This window comes from Pleurodeles waltl, chromosome 12 (assembly GCF_031143425.1).
Source record: "Pleurodeles waltl isolate 20211129_DDA chromosome 12, aPleWal1.hap1.20221129, whole genome shotgun sequence".
Taxonomy (NCBI): domain Eukaryota; kingdom Metazoa; phylum Chordata; class Amphibia; order Caudata; family Salamandridae; genus Pleurodeles; species Pleurodeles waltl.
This window is the reverse complement of record NC_090451.1, coordinates 49,573,905-49,596,320: the sequence shown is the minus strand read 5'-3', so window position 1 is coordinate 49,596,320 and position 22,416 is coordinate 49,573,905. Positions and strand designations below refer to the sequence as shown.

Here is a 22,416-nt window from a genome sequence, read left to right as displayed (position 1 = left end):
TGAGTGCAGCGAGGAAGGACTGACTGCAAGAAGTTGGGGAGTGAGCAAAGAGGAAAAAAGGAAAGATGGGGTGCATACAAAGGTAAGGTGGAGAGAGATCTAACCGCAAGTAATGAAGACGGGAGCGCTTTGAATCTGTAGCTTCAAGGCACTACTTGCCTGTGGGGAAGGCGCAATCAGTCAAGCCTCTGCAGGTTGTGAGTATTCTCCCGCAGTTTGCCTCCGTGCAAAAGTGTCAATGAGTGCACCATGCAAGTGCCGAGAAGCACCACCTGGTGACGTCAGCAGATCCCGGGGGACGTGCCCGGCGTGACTACCGGTGCCCTGCACCGACAGCAGGGCTGCGCTTTACCTCAATCAACTTTTTTTTTTATTTAGAGAACGTCTTCGAGTATGGGTTTAGTGCCAGCGAAAGGCGCTGCTTGAACCAGGCAGTGGGAGTCTGCCAGACATACAGCACTGGTGCTGCAAGGGTAGCTGCACTGCAGGCTTCCCTCATACATACAGCACTGGTGCTGCAAGGGTAGCTGCACTGCAGGCTTCCCTCATACATACAGCACTGGTGCTGCAAGGATAGCTGCAGCGAGGGCTTCCATCATACATACAGCACAGGTGCTGCAAGGGTAGCTGCACCGCTGGCTTCCCTCATACATACAGCACTGGTGCTGCAAGGGTAGCTGCAGCGAGGGCTTCCATCATACATACAGCACTGGTGCTGCAAGGATAGCACCAGTGCAGGCTTCCATCATACATACAGCACTGGTGCTGCAAGGGTAGCTGCACTGCTGGCTTCCCTCATACATACAGCACTGGTGCTGCAAGGGTAGCTGCACTGCAGGCTTCCCTCATACATACAGCACTGGTGCTGCAAGGATAGCTGCAGCGAGGGCTTCCATCATACATACAGCACAGGTGCTGCAAGGGTAGCTGCACCGCTGGCTTCCCTCATACATACAGCACTGGTGCTGCAAGGGTAGCTGCAGCGAGGGCTTCCATCATACATACAGCACTGGTGCTGCAAGGATAGCACCAGTGCAGGCTTCCATCATACATACAGCACTGGTGCTACAAGGGTAGCTGCACCGCTGGCTTCCCTCATACATACAGCACTGGTGCTGCCAGGGTAGCAGCAGTGCAGGCTTCCATCATACATACAGCACAGGTGCTGCAAGGGTAGCTGCACTGCTGGCTTCCCTCATACATACAGCACTGGTGCTGCAAGGGTAGCTGCACTGCAGGCTTCCCTCATGCATACAGCACTGGTGCTGCAAGGATAGCTGCACCGCTGGCTTCCCTCATACATTCAACACAGGTGCTGCAAGAATAGCTGCACCGCTGGCTTCCCTCATACATTCAGCACTGGTGCTGCAAGGGTAGCTGCACTGCAGGCTTCCATCATACATACAGCACAGGTACTGCAAGAATAGCTGCACCGCTGGCTTCCCTCATACATTCAGCACTGGTGCTGCAAGGGTAGCTGCACTGCAGGCTTCCATCATACATACAGCACAGGTGCTGCAAGGGTAGCTGCACCGCTGGCTTCCCTCATACATTCAGCACAGGTGCTGCAAGAATAGCTGCACCGCTGACTTCCCTCATACATACAGCACTGGTGCTGCAAGGGTAGCTGCACTGCAGGCTTCCCTCATACATACAGCACTGGTGCTGCAAGGAAAGCTGCACCGCTGGCTTCCCTCATACATACAGCACTGGTGCTGCAAGGGTAGCTGCACCGCTGGCTTCCCTCATACATACAGCACTGGTGCTGCAAGGGTAGCTGCAGCGAAGGCTTCCATCATACATACAGCACTGGTGCTGCAAGGATAGCACCAGTGCAGGCTTCCATCATACATACAGAACAGGTGCTGCAAGGGTAGCTGCACCGCTGGCTTCCCTCATACATACAGCACTGGTGCTGCCAGGGTAGCTGCACCGCTGGCTTCCCTCATACATACAGCACTGGTGCTTACCAGTCTGGCGAGGAGTAAGCCTGATGATGATATCAGTCACCCAAGTGGGTGCTTGAGGGCTCTCCTGAGGATACTCAGTACAAACATTGGTTGCCTTATATATTCTTTCTCTAGTGTGGAACAGTGCACCCTGATTGATATTATAGCTGCAAGGATAGCACCAGTGCAGGCTTCCATCATACATACAGCACTGGTGCTGCAAGGATAGCTGCACCGCTGGCTTCCCTCATACATTCAGCACAGGTGCTGCAAGAATAGCTGCACCGCTGGCTTTCATCATACATACAGCACAGGTGCTGCAAGGGTAGCTGTACTGCAGGTTTCCCTCATACATACAGCATAGGTGCTGCAAGGATAGCAGCAGTGCAGGCTTCCCTCACACATACAGGACAGATGCAGCAAGGGTAGCAGCATTGCAAGCTTCCTTCATACATACAGGACAGATGCAGCAAGGGTAGCAGCAGCACAGTTTTCCGTCACACATACAGCACAGATGCTGCTAGGGTAGCAGCAGTGCAGGCTTCCATCACACATACATCACACGTACTTCAAGGATAGGAGCAGTGTAGGTTTCCCTCACACATACAGAATGGGTGCTGCAAGGGTAGCAGCAGTGCAGGCTTCCCTCACACACACTGTACACCTGCTGCAGGGATAGCAGAAGTGCAGGCATCCCTAACATATACAGCACATATGCTGCAATGGTAGCACCATTGCAGGCCTCCCTCACACATACAGCACACATGCTGCAATGGTAGCACCATTGCAGGCTTCCCTCACACATACAGCACAGGTGCTGCAAGGGTAGCCGCAGTGCAAGCTTCCCTCACACATGCATAACAGGTCCTGCAAGGGTAGCAGCAGTGGAAGCTTCCCTCACACATACAAAACAGATGCTGCAAGGGTAGCAGCAGTGCAAGCTTCACTCACACATACATAACAGGTGCCAGAAGGATAGCAGCAGTGCAGGCTTCCCTCACACATACAGAACAGGTGCTAGAAGGATAGCAGCAGTGCAAGCTTCCCTCATCCATACAGAACAGGTGCTGGAAGGGTAGCAGCAGAGCAAGCTTCCCTCACACATACAGAACAGGTGCTGGAAGGGTAGCAGCAGTGCAAGCTTCCTTCACACATACAGAACAGGTGCTGCAAGGGTAGCAACAGTGCAAGCTTCCCTCACACATACAGAACAGGTGCTGCAATTGATGCAGCAGTGCAGGCTTCCCTCACACATACAGAACAGGTGCTGCAAGGGTAGCAGCAGTGCAGGCTTCCCCTCACACATACAGAACAGGTGCTGCAAGGGTAGCAGCAGTGCAAGCTTCCCTCACACATACAGAACAGGTGCTGCAAGGGTAGCAGCAGTGCAAGCTTCCCTCACACATACAGAACAGGTGCTACACAGTTCACAGCAGTGCAGGCTTCCCTCACACGTAGATAACTGGTACTGCAACCCTCACATATGGAATGGAAAGGTAGAAGCAGTGCAGGCCTCCCTCACACAAATAGAACAGGTGTAGCATTCACTTTTTGATGAATCAATTTCCATGAGCGCCTGGGCACCTTAGGTGGCAGAACAAGAGTCCTCACACCCTGCAAGGCTCGAAGCCAGCTTCAGTAAACAAGGGCGGACTATGGCACAATGTGTGAAGTAGCCTGTGGCAAGAACAACACCTTCCGGCCCCTCCTGCCCGTGGTGGTTGAGTAAACGTAATGTCCATGGTAGCTGGGACTGCTACTATATATAGTACGGTGCATAGTTCCAGAGGGCACCTCTGGGGCAAGCTGTAGTTCTGAAGATGCATCTGGAGCAGGACACCTAGTACTGGAGGGCACGTCCAAAACGCTGTGTGCCTGCTTCTGGGCACATCATGTAGAGTATTGTGCTTGGCTCTGGAGAGTCTATCCAGACTACTATCTGTAACTTTGTTACTACTCCAGGAGTACTGATTATCTTGCTCTGAAGGCTGCAACTGCAGGATTTTGTCTTTTTCTGAAAGATGTCGTTGGAGGGTTAGGTCTGGTTCTCTGGGCCTCACGCGGAGTACTGAGTCTCTTTCTAGTGATAACACAGACCGGCTGCTCTGTCTCTGGTGGGTTCACCTGGAGTATTGCATCTGTGTATGGTGACCACATAGAGTATAGTGTCTGGTTCTAGGGCCACCATCTGGGGTATTTTGGCTACTTCTAGAGGACATGTGAAAACAGTATCTACCCCTGGAGGCGTCATGTGGAGCAACTTGTTGGTTGGCTTCATTTGGAGTACTGTGTTCTCAGAGAGGGTTATCTAGCACAATTGTTCTATTATTATCTAGAATTGTCCGGAAAATCTTGTCTACAGGATTATGGGCCTGATTTAGAGTTTGGCAGAGGGGTTACTCTATCACAACGGTGACGGATGTCCCGTCGGCCGAACTATAAATCCCATGGGAAATGATGGGATTTATATTTCTGCGGCCGGGATATCTGTCACCGCTGTGATGAAGTAACTCCTCTGCAAAACTGGAAATCAGGCCTCCTACCTGGGTCTGGAAAATACTTTTGCAGCATTGCGACCTGATTCATTTGCCTTTCCAGGAGAATTGTGCACAGTTCTAAACGAGCAGTACTGAATTGTGTGCCGTTCCGGGGGAGGCGTTTATCTAGAACATTGCATCAATTATTGGGCCCTCGTGTGGACTACTGAGTCCTAATCCATATTTCTCAGACTACAGTATCTCATTGTCTGAAAAAATATACATGAGTTAATGTACATATTTCCGGAGGCCTCATCAGGCTTAAAGTGCCCAGTTTTGGAGGCCTCATCTAGACTTTTGTGTTGAATTATGGATCCTTCATCCGAAGTATTGTATTCATTTCAAGCAGCCTCATCTCATCTGCAGGACTATCTCTCGTTTTCTGTCATCACACATCAATAAAATGCAACACCAACGATATCATAGTGCGAGAATATCGAGGAACAAATGATCGAATGGTCAGTACCTAACGGGCAGTATAGATTTACTATTCCTAAGTTCATATCTATGTAGGTTGAAGGTATATGTAACGCACAGGTGCATGTGTTGAGTTAGGTGTAGAAAATTTTGACTTGCTTATTCTGATATATATATATATATATATATATATACCCAAACAAAAGTGGTCTGAAAGTTGCTGGGCGGCGCACTCCACTGCCGGTGCCAGTGACGGAGAGGGCCAGTCTTGAAGAATACAAATCACCAAAAGTATTCACCGCACTCAACGAAGTTTCAATAGTGCATACTTATTCATAATAACAACCACCAACACAGTGAACGAGACTCCTTGGGGAGTTGAAACGTGTTGGTGGTTGTTATTTTGAATAAATATGCACTATTGAAACTTCGTGGACTGCGGTGAATACTTTTGGTGATATATATATATATATATATGTTTTTTTTTTTTTTTTACTCGATATTCTGTTCCATTGCAGGTTCAGTATTCAGGGTGCACATCAGCAGTCGTCCTGAGGAGGGCCAACAAAATATCAGTGATCCGAGGCCGCGACCCCAACCGCGACTGCTGGTGGGAGGGACAGCCGGTGTGACAGGCACACTGACATTACAGCAGACAATCACGACACAAGACACAGACACTTTTAGTTGGGAGAGCACGGCTGCCACGAGGGTGCTGAATGAAACCGGGAAGTGCGCTGTGTTGTGCAGAGCAAGTGGAGTGAAGGTGTTGGCCGCCCGCCAAGGTGGAGGGTGGGGAGACGACAACTAACGAACAAGGGCCTATGACACAGAAAAGAAAAAAAGGTGCACGTAAAACAGGCTGGATCTGCAGAGCCGGGAGGGCTGTGTGTCAAGAGAAAGTCGGTGAAACTTGCAAATGGGATGGGCGTGGGACGTGCATGCGTCACCTCGTCCACCTCCAGGTGAGACATGACTCAAAGGGCTGGCTTATAAAACATTTATTTTCTAGATCGTAAAACGAGCAATTGAGACATAATAGTACAACTCAGCGTGAAACAGTGGGATTGACTAAATTATAAAAAAATTACCAATCAGACGGTGCAAAGTATTGGCTGCAAAATAACACTTCGGCCGCGTTGTCTTCACTGCACCAAAGTTTGAGGATCCCCAGCCTTGGCCCCGTGAGGGACGCAACATCTTTGAAAATGTTCTGCAGCCAAGCTCTCAGGGACCACAGGTACTTCAGTGGTCTTTAATTTTAGTAGTAGCAGGCCATACAATAACACATGTACTCACAAAGCGCATAGTACTTTCTCAGAGAATGGAGGCGCTTCACAAAATGCAAAAGCCTGTCTAAAAGGATTGCCACTTATTGCAGAGTCCTCTGAAGGATGAAAGGCACAGCCGTCCCAACTGGCAATCCATCCTGTGGCCTCCAGATTAAGCACCGATCTCTGCAACAAGCACACAAACCCACTGAGCTATCATAAAAGTGTAAGATTAAATCTGGTGTTCGTCAATAATGAAAATAGATTTGATTCTTAACACAGCCATGTGTATATATTCCTAGTGTAGATTAGACGTTTGTAACTTGGTCCCATCAATCAACAGCAACGTGCAAAAAAAAAAAATTAAACTGTGGCTCTGTTATAATTTTAATAAGGGCAGTGGTTTGTCCTATGGAATCCTTCGAACCGAGTTTAACGCCTGTTAACCCTGTTTGCGACCTATTTACAAATAAAATGATTAAACAGCAGCGCAGTGAAATAATCTGTAATGTGCACCACACAAACTTTTTAGTGAATTCATGTTTTAATGAACATTTAAGTTTTACCAAGCACAGAACTCGAGGTGTCGTCCACAAACGTTTACAGGGAACGTTTACATTTTCACTTTTGTGGACCTGACACTGGTCAGACATCATTTTTGTAAAAAGGACAGACACCTTCCTTTCTGCATAACACTGGGGCCAGAGAGCTCCACTACAGGAGTACAGAACTCCACAACTCTGACCCAATACCTTTACTGAACATGCTGGGTAGAGCTGCAATATGGCAGTGGTGCATGCAATCATGACGTGTTTCCTAAACAGGGCCAGGCCACAGCTGATTGGTGGGCTAGTGCCCCATGAGTGCACTCCAAGAGAAGGACTGATCAACATCTGAATGCAAGAATAAGTGTTTTTTTAAACAATAATGTCTGAAAGGGATGTTTGAGCCCGTGTGGTTTTCTGGTACCTTCCAGTCTTGGAATCTGGCTTGTGCAAATTCCACTTGAAAAAGCCACAATTGTCCTTGTTTGAGGTTCCGCGACCTCCCCTTTCCCTAGGAGGTTCCTCCTCTCCTCTTTGAGAGATTCCACATGCCTTATGAGGCATGCACTTTTGCATTTATACAACATCCACTTCTTACGTCACCGGGCTTCTCCTATAGCCGGTGACGTGTAGCCGCAGTGGCTGTTTGAGACTCAAGCGCTTGTATAATGTTCATCCCCATGAAGCAGTGGGAGGGTCTGCCATGAGTAGGGCTGTGGCACACCTCGCCCATCCTCGCCCACTCTGGTGGCACCGAAGGTTGGCAGTTGTGCTTCGTCCTGTGGTGAAGCACCATCTTTGTGCCCAACAGGGCTTTTTCGGTCTAGTTCGACAGCATCTTTCAGTTGCGTCTTCGGCTGTTCAGGAGGCGGAGCTCAGGATGTCGACTGGATGGGGGTCCACCTGCGAAGAACACAAAAAGAACGTGAGCACAACTCTGCTAGGTGCAGCTGGCCACCATGAGACAGACAACATTTCACAAACATCTTGGATGGATAGAAAGTGGGTTTTTCCTAAATAGTCTAGTCTCAAAAACAAATGTGAGGTTTAAAGAGAGACCCTGAGATAATGTCCGCATTTTGGAATCTGTTGTGTGCCATACGAGGACAGCTTGTACTTGCACAACAATGAAAAGATCATGGGCCAGATGTTTCGAAGGATTTTACCCATTCTGTGTCTATGGGAAAATGCTTTAGTACATGTGGCCCCATGTTGTTTATTTCATGCTGAGTGTTCGACACTGCTGTCATACGCACTCTCGATGGGTTGACCATTGAATCTATACCCATTCATCCGATCTCTATGAGCTCACCAATATCTACCCAATCTAGCAGTTGCGTCCACCTAGAGTCCACCATTCCTTGCCTCTGTCCACCCTTCTCTCAGAGTTCGCCATTCCACTGACCTGACCTCACCTCTCTGTGTCCTGACATTCAAGAGCCACATCATAGAAAGGTTTGAAAGGCAACTTGAAGACATGGGGCCAGATGTATCATATTATCCAATAGCGATTACCTAATTGTGATTTTTTGTGAATCGCAATCCAGTAAGCGCTATTGGAATGTGTGAAACTCCAGGAGTTTCATACTGCGATTCGCATGGGCTCGCAAATGCACCTACCTCATTAATATTCATGAGGTAGGTTGCAATTTGCGAGCCATTGCGAATGGCTTCAATCACAGGGATGGTGGCCTGCTGGGCTCACCACCATGTCTGTGATTGCTTTTCCTTAAAGGAAAACGGGATGCGTTTAAAAATGAACACTGAAAAGTTTTCTTTTCATTTTTGAAGAGCAGGCAGTGGTCCGCGGGACCCCTGCCTGCTCAAACGTTCTCGCATGCATTCACAAGGGGGGAGGGGTTCCTTGGGGACCCCTCCCCTTTGCGAATGGGTTACCAACTACTTGAAGTAGGTGGTAACTGCGAGTGTTTTGCGACCACATTCACGGTCACAAAACAATCCTACATTTCTCTGCGATTCGGTATTAGGAAGGGACGCCCTGGACACGCCCTTCCTAATACCGAATCGGTATGTAGTAGCAAATCCAATTTGTGATTCGGTAACAAGTTACTGAATCGCAAATTGGACTTGCTACATACCAAAATGCATTTTTGCGATCGCAAACGACCCAAGATCACATGTTTGATACCTCTGGCCCTTGGTGTTGGGAAGACCACAGATGAAAACCACAAGGTTTGTGGATTTCAGGGTGAATTATGGGGTCTGTAATGGAAGGTGTGGGGAGCAGTGCTTACCTCGGAGTAAAGCGGAGGCGGGCGATTCCGGAATTCTTGAATGTAGGTATAGAACGGCCCCTCCAGGACACCGTTGAAGTCTCTGTTGAGCGGCGGAGACATGCCGTACTCACAGTCTCCGTGAAACACAATGTCTGTGTATTCCGGGGGAGCTGAAACCAAAACCAGCCCTTGGTTAGATGAGGAGTTTACGTTTCCCCTTAGACAGCAGACACAAACACTCCACAACTCATCGGGAGCCACAATATCCCCCTAACTTTTCCCAGATCACTTTCCTCAATTTCTTTAAGAGATACCCATGTGCAATCACGTTTCGCTGTCTTCCTGAAGCTACACATGTACTAAGGAGAACTCAACAAGTTTTGGTCATGATGACTTTTCCAACTGGTGAAATTCCCAAGGGATTACATGTTAAGACTTTTGAATGCGGAACAACCACAGTAATCGGTGACCCACAATTATTCCTGCATGGTTTTTCTCCTGGTGTTGTGGATCATGAAGGACAATTTTTATTCCTTGCTTGCTCGAACAAAGTCAGGTTATTTTAGACTAAAAAGCATGTTTACTGAGCAACTTTACTAGACTTGTTGACTAAAGACATCCGTAAGATACTTACGCTCGGGCTGCTCGGGGATGGTCATCCGTAGCCATTCCAGGTTGACGGCGTACTGGCCGTTGATGCTGGGTGACCGGCTCCCGAAGGGATACAGTGGGACTGTTCCAATCACAAGCGGTAGCTGCAGGCACAGGACTGAGGCACTGGGAATTTCAATGCAAACCTTCACAAAAACAAGATGGAGACAAAACACTCTATTAAAAACATGCCACTTGCAACACGTACTTACTCACTCCACTCATCCAGAGCAACATTGTGTCAGTTTTGCAATAGGGACTCCCTTAAATGTCAAAAACCTCTACGCATTTCTGACCTTCACATTCTTTTTCTATTGGAGCAACTACACATCTTTAAGTAGCTGGGGTCAGGGAGCGGAGGCGGCCGTTGTTCTGACGCAAACACTTGCAAGCGAGGATCTGGATTACCGTCCTTTGCACGTGCAGTCGTGCAGGCTTGCACAAGTGTGGCCCGCCTGGGGCATGAAACGGAAAGTAAATGCAACGTGACGGGTGTGGCGCTGTATCAACAGCGGCCTCTAGCACAGTGATGAAACTTTATTGAAATCATAATTTGCGTAGGGATGGTGGTAAAATCAGGAAGGTCGTGTTATAAAATGGCTGGAATTCCCTTTAAAACGGCCACGACCAAGAAACGCTAACGTACGACACCGCTGCAGATGGGAAATCAGCGTTTGATTTCTCAAATACATGCGTAATTCAAACAGCTACGCATAGGAGCCTCGTCCTCACTTTTTGAATTCTGCAAGAAGCTGAAAACCTGGCTTTTCGAGTAGTTCTACTAGGCCCTCGTTGCGGCCAGACTCACACCTGCTCGGCGCCAGCATACCCTCCCGGGTGATAGAGCGCTCTACAAATCTCCACAAGGTAACAAAGTAACACAAGCTTTAAAATGTGAATTAAGTATCTCAGAATCTAATTATTTTGAGCGCGGCGGAGGGAATATTAATCACAACGTGCCTATGGCACTTGTAATACAGCGGACTTGATATCTGTATCTTTTTGACGCAGTAACCTGTCCATCAAATGCTAAACGAGACCCTAAATATCTCAGCAGGACCATATTTGTGGGCAAGAGTGACCTACCTCACAAGGCAGACACAGGGGGCTATTCAGAGTGCTCTGTGGCTACCTGCATTCGATAATGCCCACCTTCCTAAACCGAGCTGCTAATCCCACACTCACCTTCAGTGCATACTCCACGCGGATGATACGGCATTGCGTGATGGATGGGCAGAGGGGCGGGACCTTCAGCGATTTTCCATGCCATGTCTCCTTCTTTCTGGGGACCACTGAATCACCCGTAAAACTGGCCACCATAGCCTCCTTCTGCTTCGTGATTCCACGGGTGGCATACGTCTGTGTCTGGATAATGGCCACCTTGGGCACCACCGCCTTGGACGTGCCGTTGTCGATGTCAGCGAAGATAACAATGTCATCGCCTAGGGAGGAGAAGAAGAAACCATTCTGTTATTGAACTCTTGCAGAGAATGCTTCACTCAACTCAGTTTGGTAAAGAATTATTGCATATGGAGTGACCATGGGTCACACAGTACACCACTGGTTTCGGAATTCCACTTTGAAATGCAGAAAAAAAAAAATTAAAATAATGGAACAATTCCTGGCACAAGCCAGGCCATCATGAGTAAACTATTTAGGGGCAATCAATATTTTGGCTGTAACCAAAAATCCTAAAAAGAGATGGTCTGGCAATCTATTTCAACATATGCAGCAACAAGGACAATTCTATTAAAAAAAGATGCTCCACAGGCAAAAATGAAGCAAAGTGTTTTTGTACTATTTAGTCCAGTGGTTCCGAACCTGTGGTCCGGGGACCCCAGGAGGTCCGCAAAGTCACCTCAGGGGGTTCACAACTGCTTAGAAAATCAAATTATATTAACAGATTAGGTCCCTAACTTTCAGTAATGACTCAGTGGGGGGTCCCCGGATTCCAATAAAGATTCAGTGGGGGTCCCTGGGCTCCAGTAATGACAAAGTGGGGGTCCACAGAAGTCAAAAAGTTGGGAACCACAGCTTTAGTCTAAATCCGGACCATGGCTAAGGACCCAACATAGTCTGTGGTTTTTCCTGCTGTGAAAGGTACGGCCTAGAGGGTATTACACCATGTACATGACTAGTGGGATTTTTGGCAGAAGGTAGGTTGGTGCTTCAAGTTACCTGGGGTGTAGCCTTTACGGTCGATCTTGGTGGTGAGGGAAACCTGGCCCAGGCTGCAATACCAGGTGTGGGCCTTCTTCTCCTTGGTACCTCTCTGCGGGGCCTGCGGAAGGAGAAAAATAACAATTATGCATCTCTTCAGGCACTGTGACCAATCAGCAAGCACACGCATTAATCGAAAGAATTGGCAACTACAGCCAACAAATCCCACTGACATTTTTTGCAAACAAATAAATAAATAAAAATATTTTTAGATTTATATCTGAAATGGATAAAGACTTCAGTGTGGCCTTTTTCATCCAAAGCTTAAACAATCACAGCAAAGCTTTGCTTGGCCTTTTTTTATGATCTGATGCAGACCCCCTGGATTGTTTTCAAGGGTCGAAACGTCGACGACACATAAATGGCGAAGACACTTTTATTTGTGCTGATTTTCATAGTCTTCTAAAGTTGTCAGCCTGAAAAGCATGTTCACACCTTGTCTATATCGATTTTGTTTTGGGCCAAGAAACTTCTACCTTAACGACTGTGTCCAGATCATGCTTTTCATGTAGCACTGTCACCTTCAAGGAGCTCTGGGACGCCTGCACCTCTGTCACCAACTGTAATTGGCCTGTCAAATTTGCAATATATTTCCTTTTTTTCCCGACATTGGTAATGATTTTTCTTCCTTCCATAAGTATGGCTACATAAGAGAAGCCCTTAGGTATCAGGGTTGAAATTAGGAGTCAGGAGTGACCTCTCCACAGGAGGCACCTGGAGAATCCCCGTCGGTTTCAACTGCTTGCCTTATAAGCAGGTAGAGCTGTACATTTATCAGCCCCAAAAGTCAGTAACCAATGAACTGGGCATCTCTTTAAGGTTAAACCTTTGCCCCACTGTCAACAGAAATTGTGGTATTCGGAGGGCTTATTTTAGCAGGGGTGTAGAGGTTGGCATTTAGGATTTCTAGCAGCTAGAAGCACAACCTTAGCAGGGAGGAGCTAGCACTTGTATTGGGATTTGCAGGATTATTATGTGAAAGTCAACAATCTGGGCCCACCACTTTGTAAAATTGAAGTCTTGTACCTATGCGGCGTTGCCCCTGGGGGGCCCCCAGACTCACCAGCAGGGCGGGGGTGTTGATGTCGATGGGCTGCAGGACCGTGAAGTCCACCTTGGCCTTCTTGACGGTGGCCCAGGGCCGGTGCAGTTTGGCCTTCACCCAGTAGTGCACGCTGCCGAGCTTCCCTTCGAATGACGTCACCGCGTCCCTGCAGGGACAAGGGGAAAGGTTGGCTATTTCAGGTTCTGTCTGCAGGAAACATTTGTTAAAAAAACAGTACTGGGCGGGTTGGCTATTGCGAATGTAGGCGGCGTCCCTATGTTACATAGACGGGTGTTCTTTATCACAAGCCCAAGATACTTATATGTTGTTAGGAATGCCCTGGAAAAGTGGCTATCATACCAGAATGGTGAAAGACATTCCATTAGCCCCCTCCCCCCCCCGGTCCCTGCCCCATCCCTACTCCCCACCAGGACGTAACTCAGGCCCCCACCCCTCAGGGGGCCGCCCATTTAGTGTAAACCCCATTAATATCTGAGCTATCACAGCCTTGGGGACCTCTCATCACAATCCGCCTGGGGGTGCATTGTTTTGTATGACGTCACTGCCCCCAATCTGTAAGCATATACTATTAGAAAATACAAAATGTAACTTACTCTGGCAGCTCGAAGCTGAAGGGGAACTCGTGTGTTCCTGGTTGCAGAACTGCGGGGGCTTCGTCTTCTGAAAAAAAAAAATGAAAAAACAAGGCGCTATAAATCCATGCTCAGCTGTTACAAAACTGTTGACCGTGCATACGCCGGCAGCATTTATACCCGACTGCTTGGTAGTCCTCTTATCGACACCTGAAAGATAAACGGCTGTGCAGCCTCGCTGGGATTTGGATCAGTGACTTACAAGGGACGCTGCATCAAGAGGTCGACTAGCAGGTTTAACTGGGCCACCTCTATTTATTGGCGGTGAGATGCAGTACGTATTATAAAGAACTTGCCCCTGGCTGCCCTCGAGAAGGCAGCACTAGTAAACAGATACTAAGCGTACAATCTTTTTGCCGGCATCAAGCGCTCTCCATCTTGCGTGTGAAGTCTAGGCGCTGCACAGTAGGCTCACAAACTGAGTTTCTCTCCTTGCATCGTGTGTGTCCGGCTGGCATGCGGCGGTGCTGACCAAGAGCTCGTGACGCCAAAAATAGAGTCGTCAATGTAACTTCCTAGAAATTGACTCGTCGTGACGCGGCAGATTCAGGGAATATTCGCGCCTTACAATAGGGCTGAGGCGGGGAGGGTAATGCGTGCTAGGAGGCAAACTCCGAGTTTACACTCGGACATTGCCGATCAGGCACTGGAAATACAACCCCGCCTGGCACAGGACGGAGACTTGAGCCGGAGGGAGCTTTGCTAACTGTACCAATCTCAGCTGCTCCTCTCGGCCAAACCGTGTGATCCTAGCCAGATCGTATTACACCCTAGTGCAACAGCTAGAGTGCCCCACCAAGGGGACCCCATTCAGTCTAAGGTTAATGAATGTCTGTCAGATATAGGAGAGCTTGGGGGCCCTCATCACATTCTGCGGGGGACCCTATCATTTTGCATTCCGCTACTGTTCACAAAGGCAACCCCAGCCTCACCTGTCTGCAGGAGCGCCTCCTGGTGGTCCAGGTACACCACCTCGTCGCTGTGGTTCTGGTTGTAGGCCGCATTGGAGTTGGTGCTGTGCGACTCACTCCACTGGACCCGGGCCAGGCCCTGGGCGTGGAGTTTGATGGAGTCCACCTTGGCCTCGCCCACCAGCTCCAGCAGCACCCGGCCGGTCACGGTGTCTCCGCTGCTGAAAATAGGCTGAGAGTCCGGCTCCGGGCAGTCCAGGGTCAGCAGGAACCGCTTCACCTTGTCGAAGATCATGTCAGCGGCGAGGAGATCGTTGTCTTAGTTTAAGCCTCGAGGGGAGAATACGTCTATGCAGGATCGCTCTGTAAGAAGACTGAGCTCTGAGGTAGGAGGAGGCTGACGGCTTATTTATACCAGAGGAGGAAGGGAGGAGTGCCGGGAGACGGGGAGGAGGGGCTGACAGGCAGGGCTCTTTCCACGTATTTCTAGCACAAGAACGGACAGGTGAGGCACTTCTTGGAACCATCACACTGAAAAACCGGACAATGGCAGGCCTGGTATTCCCACCTCTTCCCCTGAAGTCTACAAGAGACGGAGAAAGGGAAGGCCGAGCTTACCTGCTGCGAAGAGCAGGGCGTGACTGGAAACAGGACTAATAATAAATCCCGCACGTATAGAGCGTCTTCAGCGAAGTGGCGTGGCCATGCTTGGGTACCACACGCTATTCTCACCTGAGACAAAGCCCTAATTCCCTGGTAATCCAATTTGTAAACAAACGTTCTGCACAAGCTGTGCCTTTCAGTAGTGAGGCGGAAAATCACACCCGGGGTGGTACGGTGCAAATATTATATAGGTACCTGCCTTTTACAGTATGGGTTAATGATACAGGGAAACTGGGAATAAACAATAAAGGAGAAAACGGAAGGAAGAAAAGGAGTGCAAGAAAAAAGGCAAGGCGGGGGCAAGGAAGGGGTTGGAAGGGAGAAGGAAAGAAGAGGCAAGCGGGAGGGAAGGGCAAGGAGAGGGGGGAAAGAACTGAAGGGAAAAGGGGGAGTGGGAAAGGAAAGAGGAAGGGAACCGTTAGGATTCAGGCGAGTAAAGTGGGGGAAAGACTGTGTAGGAAAGGAAGGCTTTGCCGGAGGGGTAGAATAAGGACAGAAGGAAACTAGAAAGGGAATAAGAAATTAAAGAGCGGATGTGGGTGGAACAAACCATGATAGGAAGGAAGAAAGCCTGGGACGGCTGTGATTTCCAGAACAAATTTCAATGTGATTCTTTTTAAGGAAATTCCACAAAAAAACATACAAGCCAGACAAAAATATGGCTCATAAAAGACTTGATGGTAGGTAAAAGATCTAAGGCCCTATTTATAGTTTGGCAGACAGGACACTCTATGGCAGTGGTTCCCAACCTTTTCACTTCTTTGAACCCCCACTTTATCATTACTGGAAGGCCCACTGAATCATATTTAGAATCCGGGGACGCCCCCACTGAGTCATCGCTGCAAGCTTGGGAACTAATCTGTTAATATTATTTAATTTTCTAAGCAGTTGCTGGCCCCCTGAGGAGGCTTTGCGGACCCCCAAGGGTCACCCGGACCACAGGTTGGGAACAACTGCTCAGTGGCAAACATGGTGGACATGTCATCCGCTGTATTGCAAGAGCATTTGGCCAATAAAGAAATCCGTTCTGAGTTCTTTATAGAGCCCTTGCCCACATGTAATAAGCTGCGTCCACCAGAATGGCTTCTGAACCTGATCGCTGTTGCAGGGCAAGATTTCATAACAGCAAACTGAGTGGCTCCCCATAGGAGGGTCTTGGGTCCCCAGTGCTTTCCAACCCTAAGAGCCCCACCCGCCTCTTAGCCACCCACTGCAATTGAGCAGCCAGGTAGTATAGTTTGAAGTCTGACACTGCAACGCCCCCTTAATCCGTTGGGGGTCTCAAATTCAACAACAACATTCTGAACAGTTTACCACTCCAGATCAAGCCGGTGAGCATGCCGGTACCCGGAATATCAGCTTGGGTATCCATACAGAGAGGGCGGAGAAAAACTATAGCAGCCTGGGGAGCATGACCATTTTAGAAAGCGCTAGATGCCCCAATGATAATAGGGGAAGAGTCGCCTTGAACCTAATACCCTGCGTAAAGGAAGTCATTGCAGTTTGTAAGTTTCCCTCTCAGAACTTTATGGCGGAAGCATCTTGGAAACAAGTGGTTTTCAACTATCTTTACAAAGACTTAAACTAAAAATAGAAGGTGGGAATCTGGATCTAATACAAGTTCCTTGGGACACCATGTGATACTTGCCGGTAGCCTAGAGTTTGGTCACTGATCACATATAAATCCACCGTGCTGACCCATGTCTCAGATATTGAACAATCCTTAATCTCTGATGCAGGGTGGCTTCTTTAACGCAGATGTGACTGTTGAGGTGTAGGCTTTGTGATGCACAGGCAATTGTGGCATCATGTACAGCTGCGATGTGCACACTTAAGTTTTTTTGAGCATGTCAGGGGTCTAGGATGTCCCATGACTGGACAGACACTTGAGAAGAGATCCAGTTTACGGATCCCACCATGGGCCCTGTGCAGTTGAGAGGTCTGCCAGAACTGACGTAGATACCTATCAGCAAGGCATGGCTCCTGGATTGCCCCTCTACTGAAGCCCGCCAACATAATGCGCACAGTGCAGTGCTTAATTTGTGCTTGTTGCTTCTGGTGCGGGGCACCAGCACTTATTTTTGAGGGCCGGCACTTATTCTTCTGCCTCAAGCATTTACTGCGAGCAAAAGACACATATGGGAAACACGGAGGAAGGGAAAAACGAAAAGGCGTCACAAAGGTAGCAAGCAGAAAGCTGCAAGAGTGAGCTGAAGGGTCAGGGAGTGGCTGTAAATGGATTAAAGAGCCCCGAGATGGCTTCAGGATTACGCTGCCTCAGTATTCCATGTTCGTACATTTAATTGCAGCAGCCGCATGTTTAAGAGGAGGGCTTTGGGCACCAGCACGTTTTTATTTACAAATTAAGCACTGGCACAGTGTAGTACCCAGTACCCCTTTGCAGAACTGTGCTGCCCCCTCACAAAGGCTTTGTCTTTCGAGTACGTTTTTGCAAAAATTGTCACTGGTGCAGCAATCTGTACCAATGGCAGGCGGTTATTTTAGGAGGGAGGGGGCGGACGGGACACACAGGCACACTTACAGTCATTCATTCACACACGCATGCACACACATCCATTCACAACACTCATTATAAAATATTCAAACATACACATACGTACGCACCAAACATTCATAAAAAAAAAAACACACACACTTACCTTCACCTCTGCCTTGAAAGTCCCAGGAGGGTTGGGACTGCTCCCTTCTCTCACTGACTAACTTAAGGTCAGCCAATGAGGGAAGGCAGGAATCCCAACTCGTCATAGAGTGGGATGGGGTCAGTGAGACTCCTGACCCCCCCAACTTTGTGACTAGGTGTCACTGATTGACATTAGGCCCTGGGCACTTCAGGGCTTAAAACTGATGCGCCCAGGTCCGAAGCAATCAGTGACCTTCCTACTCGTCATGGTGGTGGTGGTGGGGGGGTCCTCGAGGCACCTTTGCTAGGCTGAAGAGGTCACGCCCACAGGGCTGTGACTTCTTCAGCCCAGCCAAGTTCAGCTCAGGCAGCGGAGCGATCTGTAAATGAAGAGTTTCTGTCAGGCTGACCTTTGCCAAGCCTGAGAGACACTCTTCTTGAGGGGCAAAAGGTGTGGAGGGGAGGGGATGGCCCCTCAGCCCCAAAGGACGGGCCACGACTGATATGTACTCTTGCAACTGTCCTCTTCTACCCATACACAGTCTTCGCTATTGCACAGAGTTCCTACCCTGATTGGGTTCTGTCTCACGCACAGACCTATCATGAGGGTTTTTTTTGCATTCACTCAAATGCTGGATGCCCCCTATGGTTTAACTGCAGGGGCACATGACTGCTTCAAATGGGCACTGAGGCAAGCTATTGTCACTGTGAATACCAACACAAACCCCTGGCACCACAGCACCAGGTGATGAACTTAGATTAATTGCTACGTTCCAAGAATCTGGATTTTTAAGGGCTCATTTCTTCAGAGAGACTCTACATTTGATTTTACTCACCGCAAGGGCCCAACACTAATAGGATAATTTCTCATTGGCTCCCATTACCGATAAGGAGTCGGGCAGTAAACTCTGCTCCACCAGCTGACTTTTGGCCACTCCACGATACGCATGTAACACAGAGTTCTGGTGAAACTCCGTCAACCGCCACCTGGTGGTTTTCTCTTGAGCGCGATTCGCCACCGTTGAGTTAGCAAGCGAGAATTGGTGTCCCCTAGCATGATTTTCAGGCGGTAGGAGGGCACTCAGCGAAATTTTTCTAGTGTAGGTGGTTGCAGGCGGCCACGATCATTTGCATTTGGAAAACTGCAGCTCGAGTAAAGAATTTGCGCGAGCAACAGTAAAACCAACTCGAGTAGCATCTCCCTTTGGCCACCGCGTGATGCTGTTCGCACTGATTACTCAGCGCAGAATATGCTCCAGTCAATAAAAATCTGATTTTCGCAAGCTTGTGGAACTCTGTGGAATCCCATTTTATGTAACTGCGTGGAATTCTGCCCACCCCTAGTAAGGAGGTAGCTTAGAGTCTGTGACTCTTCCAGTAAAAGTAAAGGCATTGCCACTGCAAAGAAACCATAATATTCTGGGGGTGGCACCATGCTCATCTTTGGGGTGTTGGCATTGCTTAGGGGTACTCAGACTAGCAACATTGAGTCAACTGGTGATCTTGACCGGTGAACTATCGATCTGGTGAACTATCGATCTTGTCCAGTAGGAAAAATTGACACCCAAGCATCAATGTGACTGCTTAGGTTGTGCGAATTTTGCACGCCTCGTTGAGATGGTAAGCACACGAACCCATGGCCATATAATGAACAATTCCTTCAATCCTCACCCATCTCTGACAACGTGTTTTATTCATTCTTGCTTGCTTTCGTTTTTATTCTGTTTATTGTTCTTTTAAAAATTTCCTCCTCTTTGGATTGCATTTTAGAGTTTTTAGTTCCATTGATTCTTATGCAGAATTGTAGTTTTCCACTCATCGCCTTATGTAGCTTCCCATCTCTTTTACGGAGTCTAATCTTGTCGCAGAAGTGGTTTATCTTGGACAGGCTTTGTTTTTGTAGGATGCTTAGCACCATAGTCTACGCAACTGAAGGGTGTGAAATAAACCTTGAATTTGAAATCTGGACTTCTCCAGTAGAGAAGTCTCCATTAATCATGGACCCGGCAACAGTGCAAGCAGGGACAGTGTCTTAGAGATGAAGAATTTACTTCTTAATGAAACAAGTGATAACAAGGGTAAACGAACATCAGTAGCCACTGGTAGTATGTGTGGAAAATCATCTTTATTCATCATTGAGAAAGCTAATCAAGTGAGCCCAGAAGACAGGAACAAGAAGAGAAGTTAAAGAGAACTCGGTCAGGGAGAAGAAAGATGGACTTAACTTTTCCATTCCTTCCATGTATGAACAGGTGCAATGGGCCTGACCTTTGCTCTATGACTTTGGGTGGTATGTCCACCAGAGAACACATCAAATGCAGGATGCCAATGAAATCTCATGCTTGAAAATGCTTTAATTACTTCAAGTGTCCTGAACTGTAAAGAATTAATAAATGCAACATTTTAGGGAAAAGTTGAATAGCCATGACCCGCATTGTACTTTGTTTCAATGCCCCCAACACATTCTGTACATTTGTGTATTTGTGTACAACACGTTTCATGCATAAGGAAATCCCGTACTTTACGGGAAATGTATTTCAATGTTTTTCCATGCTTTTAACAGCGATAGATATTGTGATCAAAGCGTTTCAGCACTTTTTTCAGATTTTCCAGGCCTTTTTCAGGATGGGAGTGCTGGACCATGATTTTTACAAGTGCTGTGTGTTGGTTTTTAGTGTGTCATGGAACCCATCAACTCTGTTGGGATTTGGTGAATTAGTGCCCGAGCTTTGTTCTAGGTGGGTGATTGCTGGATCGCAAGAGTTTTGTGTATGGCAGCGAATGTTGCTAAGCGACATATAGCATGTGCCTGGGGAGCGGCCAGACCCCCACGCATGTGCCTGGGGAGCGGCCAGACCCCCGCGCATGTGCCTGGGGAGCGGCCAGACCCCCGCGCATGTGCCTGGGGAGCGGCCAGACCCCCGCGAATGTGCCTGGGGAGCGGCCAGACCCCCGCGCATGTGCCTGGGGAGCGGACAGACCCCCCCCGCATGTGCCTGGGGAGCGGCCAGACCCCCCCGCATGTGCCTGGGGAGCGGCCAGACCCCCCGCATTGAAGACTGGGAGGCTGAGCTGGACTGGTGCCAAAGTGCAGAACATGTGGTGTATCAGAGTCGGGGTTGCCCTAGGGTATCGGGGAAGGTCTGGAGTAGTTGGGTGTTCCCATAGAGGATGACACCTCGGAGTATACTATCCGCCCTAACCAGGGGGGTGGACATGGGGAACTGTTTACTCTGATGACTCTACGTGCACCAGTGACACACTGTATGCACGCAGTGCGACTTGCTTTCTTGAGAAGCCTATTCTGCAGTCATTTTGTCAACACTGATCAGCTGTTTAGTTAAAATATTTTTTTTTAAATAGTTTTGTGTAAGGTGACCGGAAGCAGCAGAGAGTGCTGTTGTACAGTGTAATGGGTACTTTTTAGAGTTTTATTGTGCAGGACTGCTGGTTCATGGGGCAGGCTGCTTGTATCGGGGGGGGGAGTCAGAGGCGTGGTTGGTGGGCAGGACTTGCTTAACACTATAGCATGCTTGGAGATATATTACATAAACAGTGTTTTGGAGGTACCTTTACAATTCCAAGTTTCCAAGATTCAGCATCTAATCCAGAGGTCTTCAAACTGGGGGGCCCCAAGTGATCCCTGGGGGGGGCGTCAGACACTGGCCAAAAGAAGCATTATACAGATAACAGGCCTTCATTTTATTCAGTAGCATGTTATTGCATTTAAAAAAAGGTAACAGTACTTAACTGAAATGTTTCAATAGGTCTAGACATATTTAAACATTGCCGTCTTTATAAAATAATTGTGAGAAAATTCTGAGGTGGGCCCAAAGATTTTTATTTTTCAACTGGGGGGCGTGGCATTAAAAAGTTTGAGGACCACTGATCTAATCAATGGCTGCTGCACATGTAACTGATTGTTGGGGTACGCACTCCAGGAAGAACGGGGCCATGAGGCACCCGGGACCCGTGTCCCCAGCGGGTTTGGAAGCTGGACCGCTTCTTGGATCCTTTCCTATTCCTTAAAAAGGACGACAGGAAGATGTCCTCCATCTGTCCCCGTCTACAGAGTTTTACTTATAGAGGGACTTGGGAATAAAGTGATGCTTCCCGTGAACTGCATCCCAATTAAATATGGTGCACGCCTGTCGGTATTAGGTCAAGCCGGTCCATGAAGCAAGGAACCCAAGGACTTTGAGACCTAAAGTTCCACCGCTGAGCTGGCGCAATAAGTCTGGTCATGTTCTATCGATCCCTTTGAGACCCCTACAGAAAGAAGAGGGACTTCCACTGTGTCCATCTTACACAGGCGGTCGCCTTCTCAAGCAAGGAAATACAAATTCAAGTGTTATAATCCAAAAAGGGTTTTCTCACTCGCAGATCAACAGCTCTGGATCGCATCGGCTTCAGCCAATCACGGAGCAGGTCTTAAGCAGGTCAATTAATTTGGGCGAACCTGTGGAGGTATAAGAAAGAATTAGTGAACACTGCGGTCCACCATGGCTACATCATTTCACCATTTTCCTTTACTATTTGATGTGTTTTTAACCAAGAAGTTTTTATCCTTTCTAACACGAGCAAGGGGACCAGGCATAGATTACCCCGAATATTAGAAAGGATACTTTTTTGTGCAACAATTTACTACTGAGGAGTGGTCCCGACTTTTCTGACTC

At 48.3% G+C, this 22,416-nt stretch overlaps 2 protein-coding genes across 2 annotated transcripts in view; both read right to left on the bottom strand.

Moving 5' to 3' along the window:
* Positions 1-6,698: 6,698 nt before the first annotated feature.
* LOC138268748 (arrestin domain-containing protein 2-like) lies at positions 6,699-14,977 on the bottom strand. Its single transcript, XM_069218736.1, has 8 exons — positions 14,458-14,977; positions 13,487-13,553; positions 12,891-13,038; positions 11,786-11,888; positions 10,793-11,049; positions 9,591-9,753; positions 8,975-9,126; positions 6,699-7,622 (listed from the first exon to the last, which is right to left on the bottom strand). Exons 1-8 carry the CDS (start codon positions 14,729-14,731, stop codon positions 7,581-7,583), a joined length of 1,206 nt encoding a protein of 401 aa, XP_069074837.1. The 5' UTR covers positions 14,732-14,977; the 3' UTR covers positions 6,699-7,580.
* Positions 14,978-20,076: 5,099 nt separating this feature from the next.
* The window catches only part of LOC138268749 (arrestin domain-containing protein 2-like), a 29,651-nt gene continuing 27,311 nt past the window's right edge, over positions 20,077-22,416 (bottom strand). The window contains exon 8 of the mRNA XM_069218737.1: positions 20,077-22,199. The gene's annotated coding sequence lies outside the window, so the exon portion shown is untranslated. The remainder of the gene's footprint in view (positions 22,200-22,416) is intronic.

Excerpts from the sequence above, each read along its gene's own strand:
- LOC138268748 (XM_069218736.1), bottom strand. The coding sequence starts at position 14,731 with ATGATCTTCGACAAGGTGAAGCGGTTCCTGCTGACCCTGGACTGCCCG. Across the intron at positions 11,050-11,785 it reads CCGTAAAGGCTACACCCCAG|GCGATGACATTGTTATCTTC; the intron begins GTAACTTGAAGC and ends TCTCCTCCCTAG. Across the intron at positions 9,127-9,590 it reads CATCCCCGAGCAGCCCGAGC|CTCCCCCGGAATACACAGAC; the intron begins GTAAGTATCTTA and ends TTTTGGTTTCAG.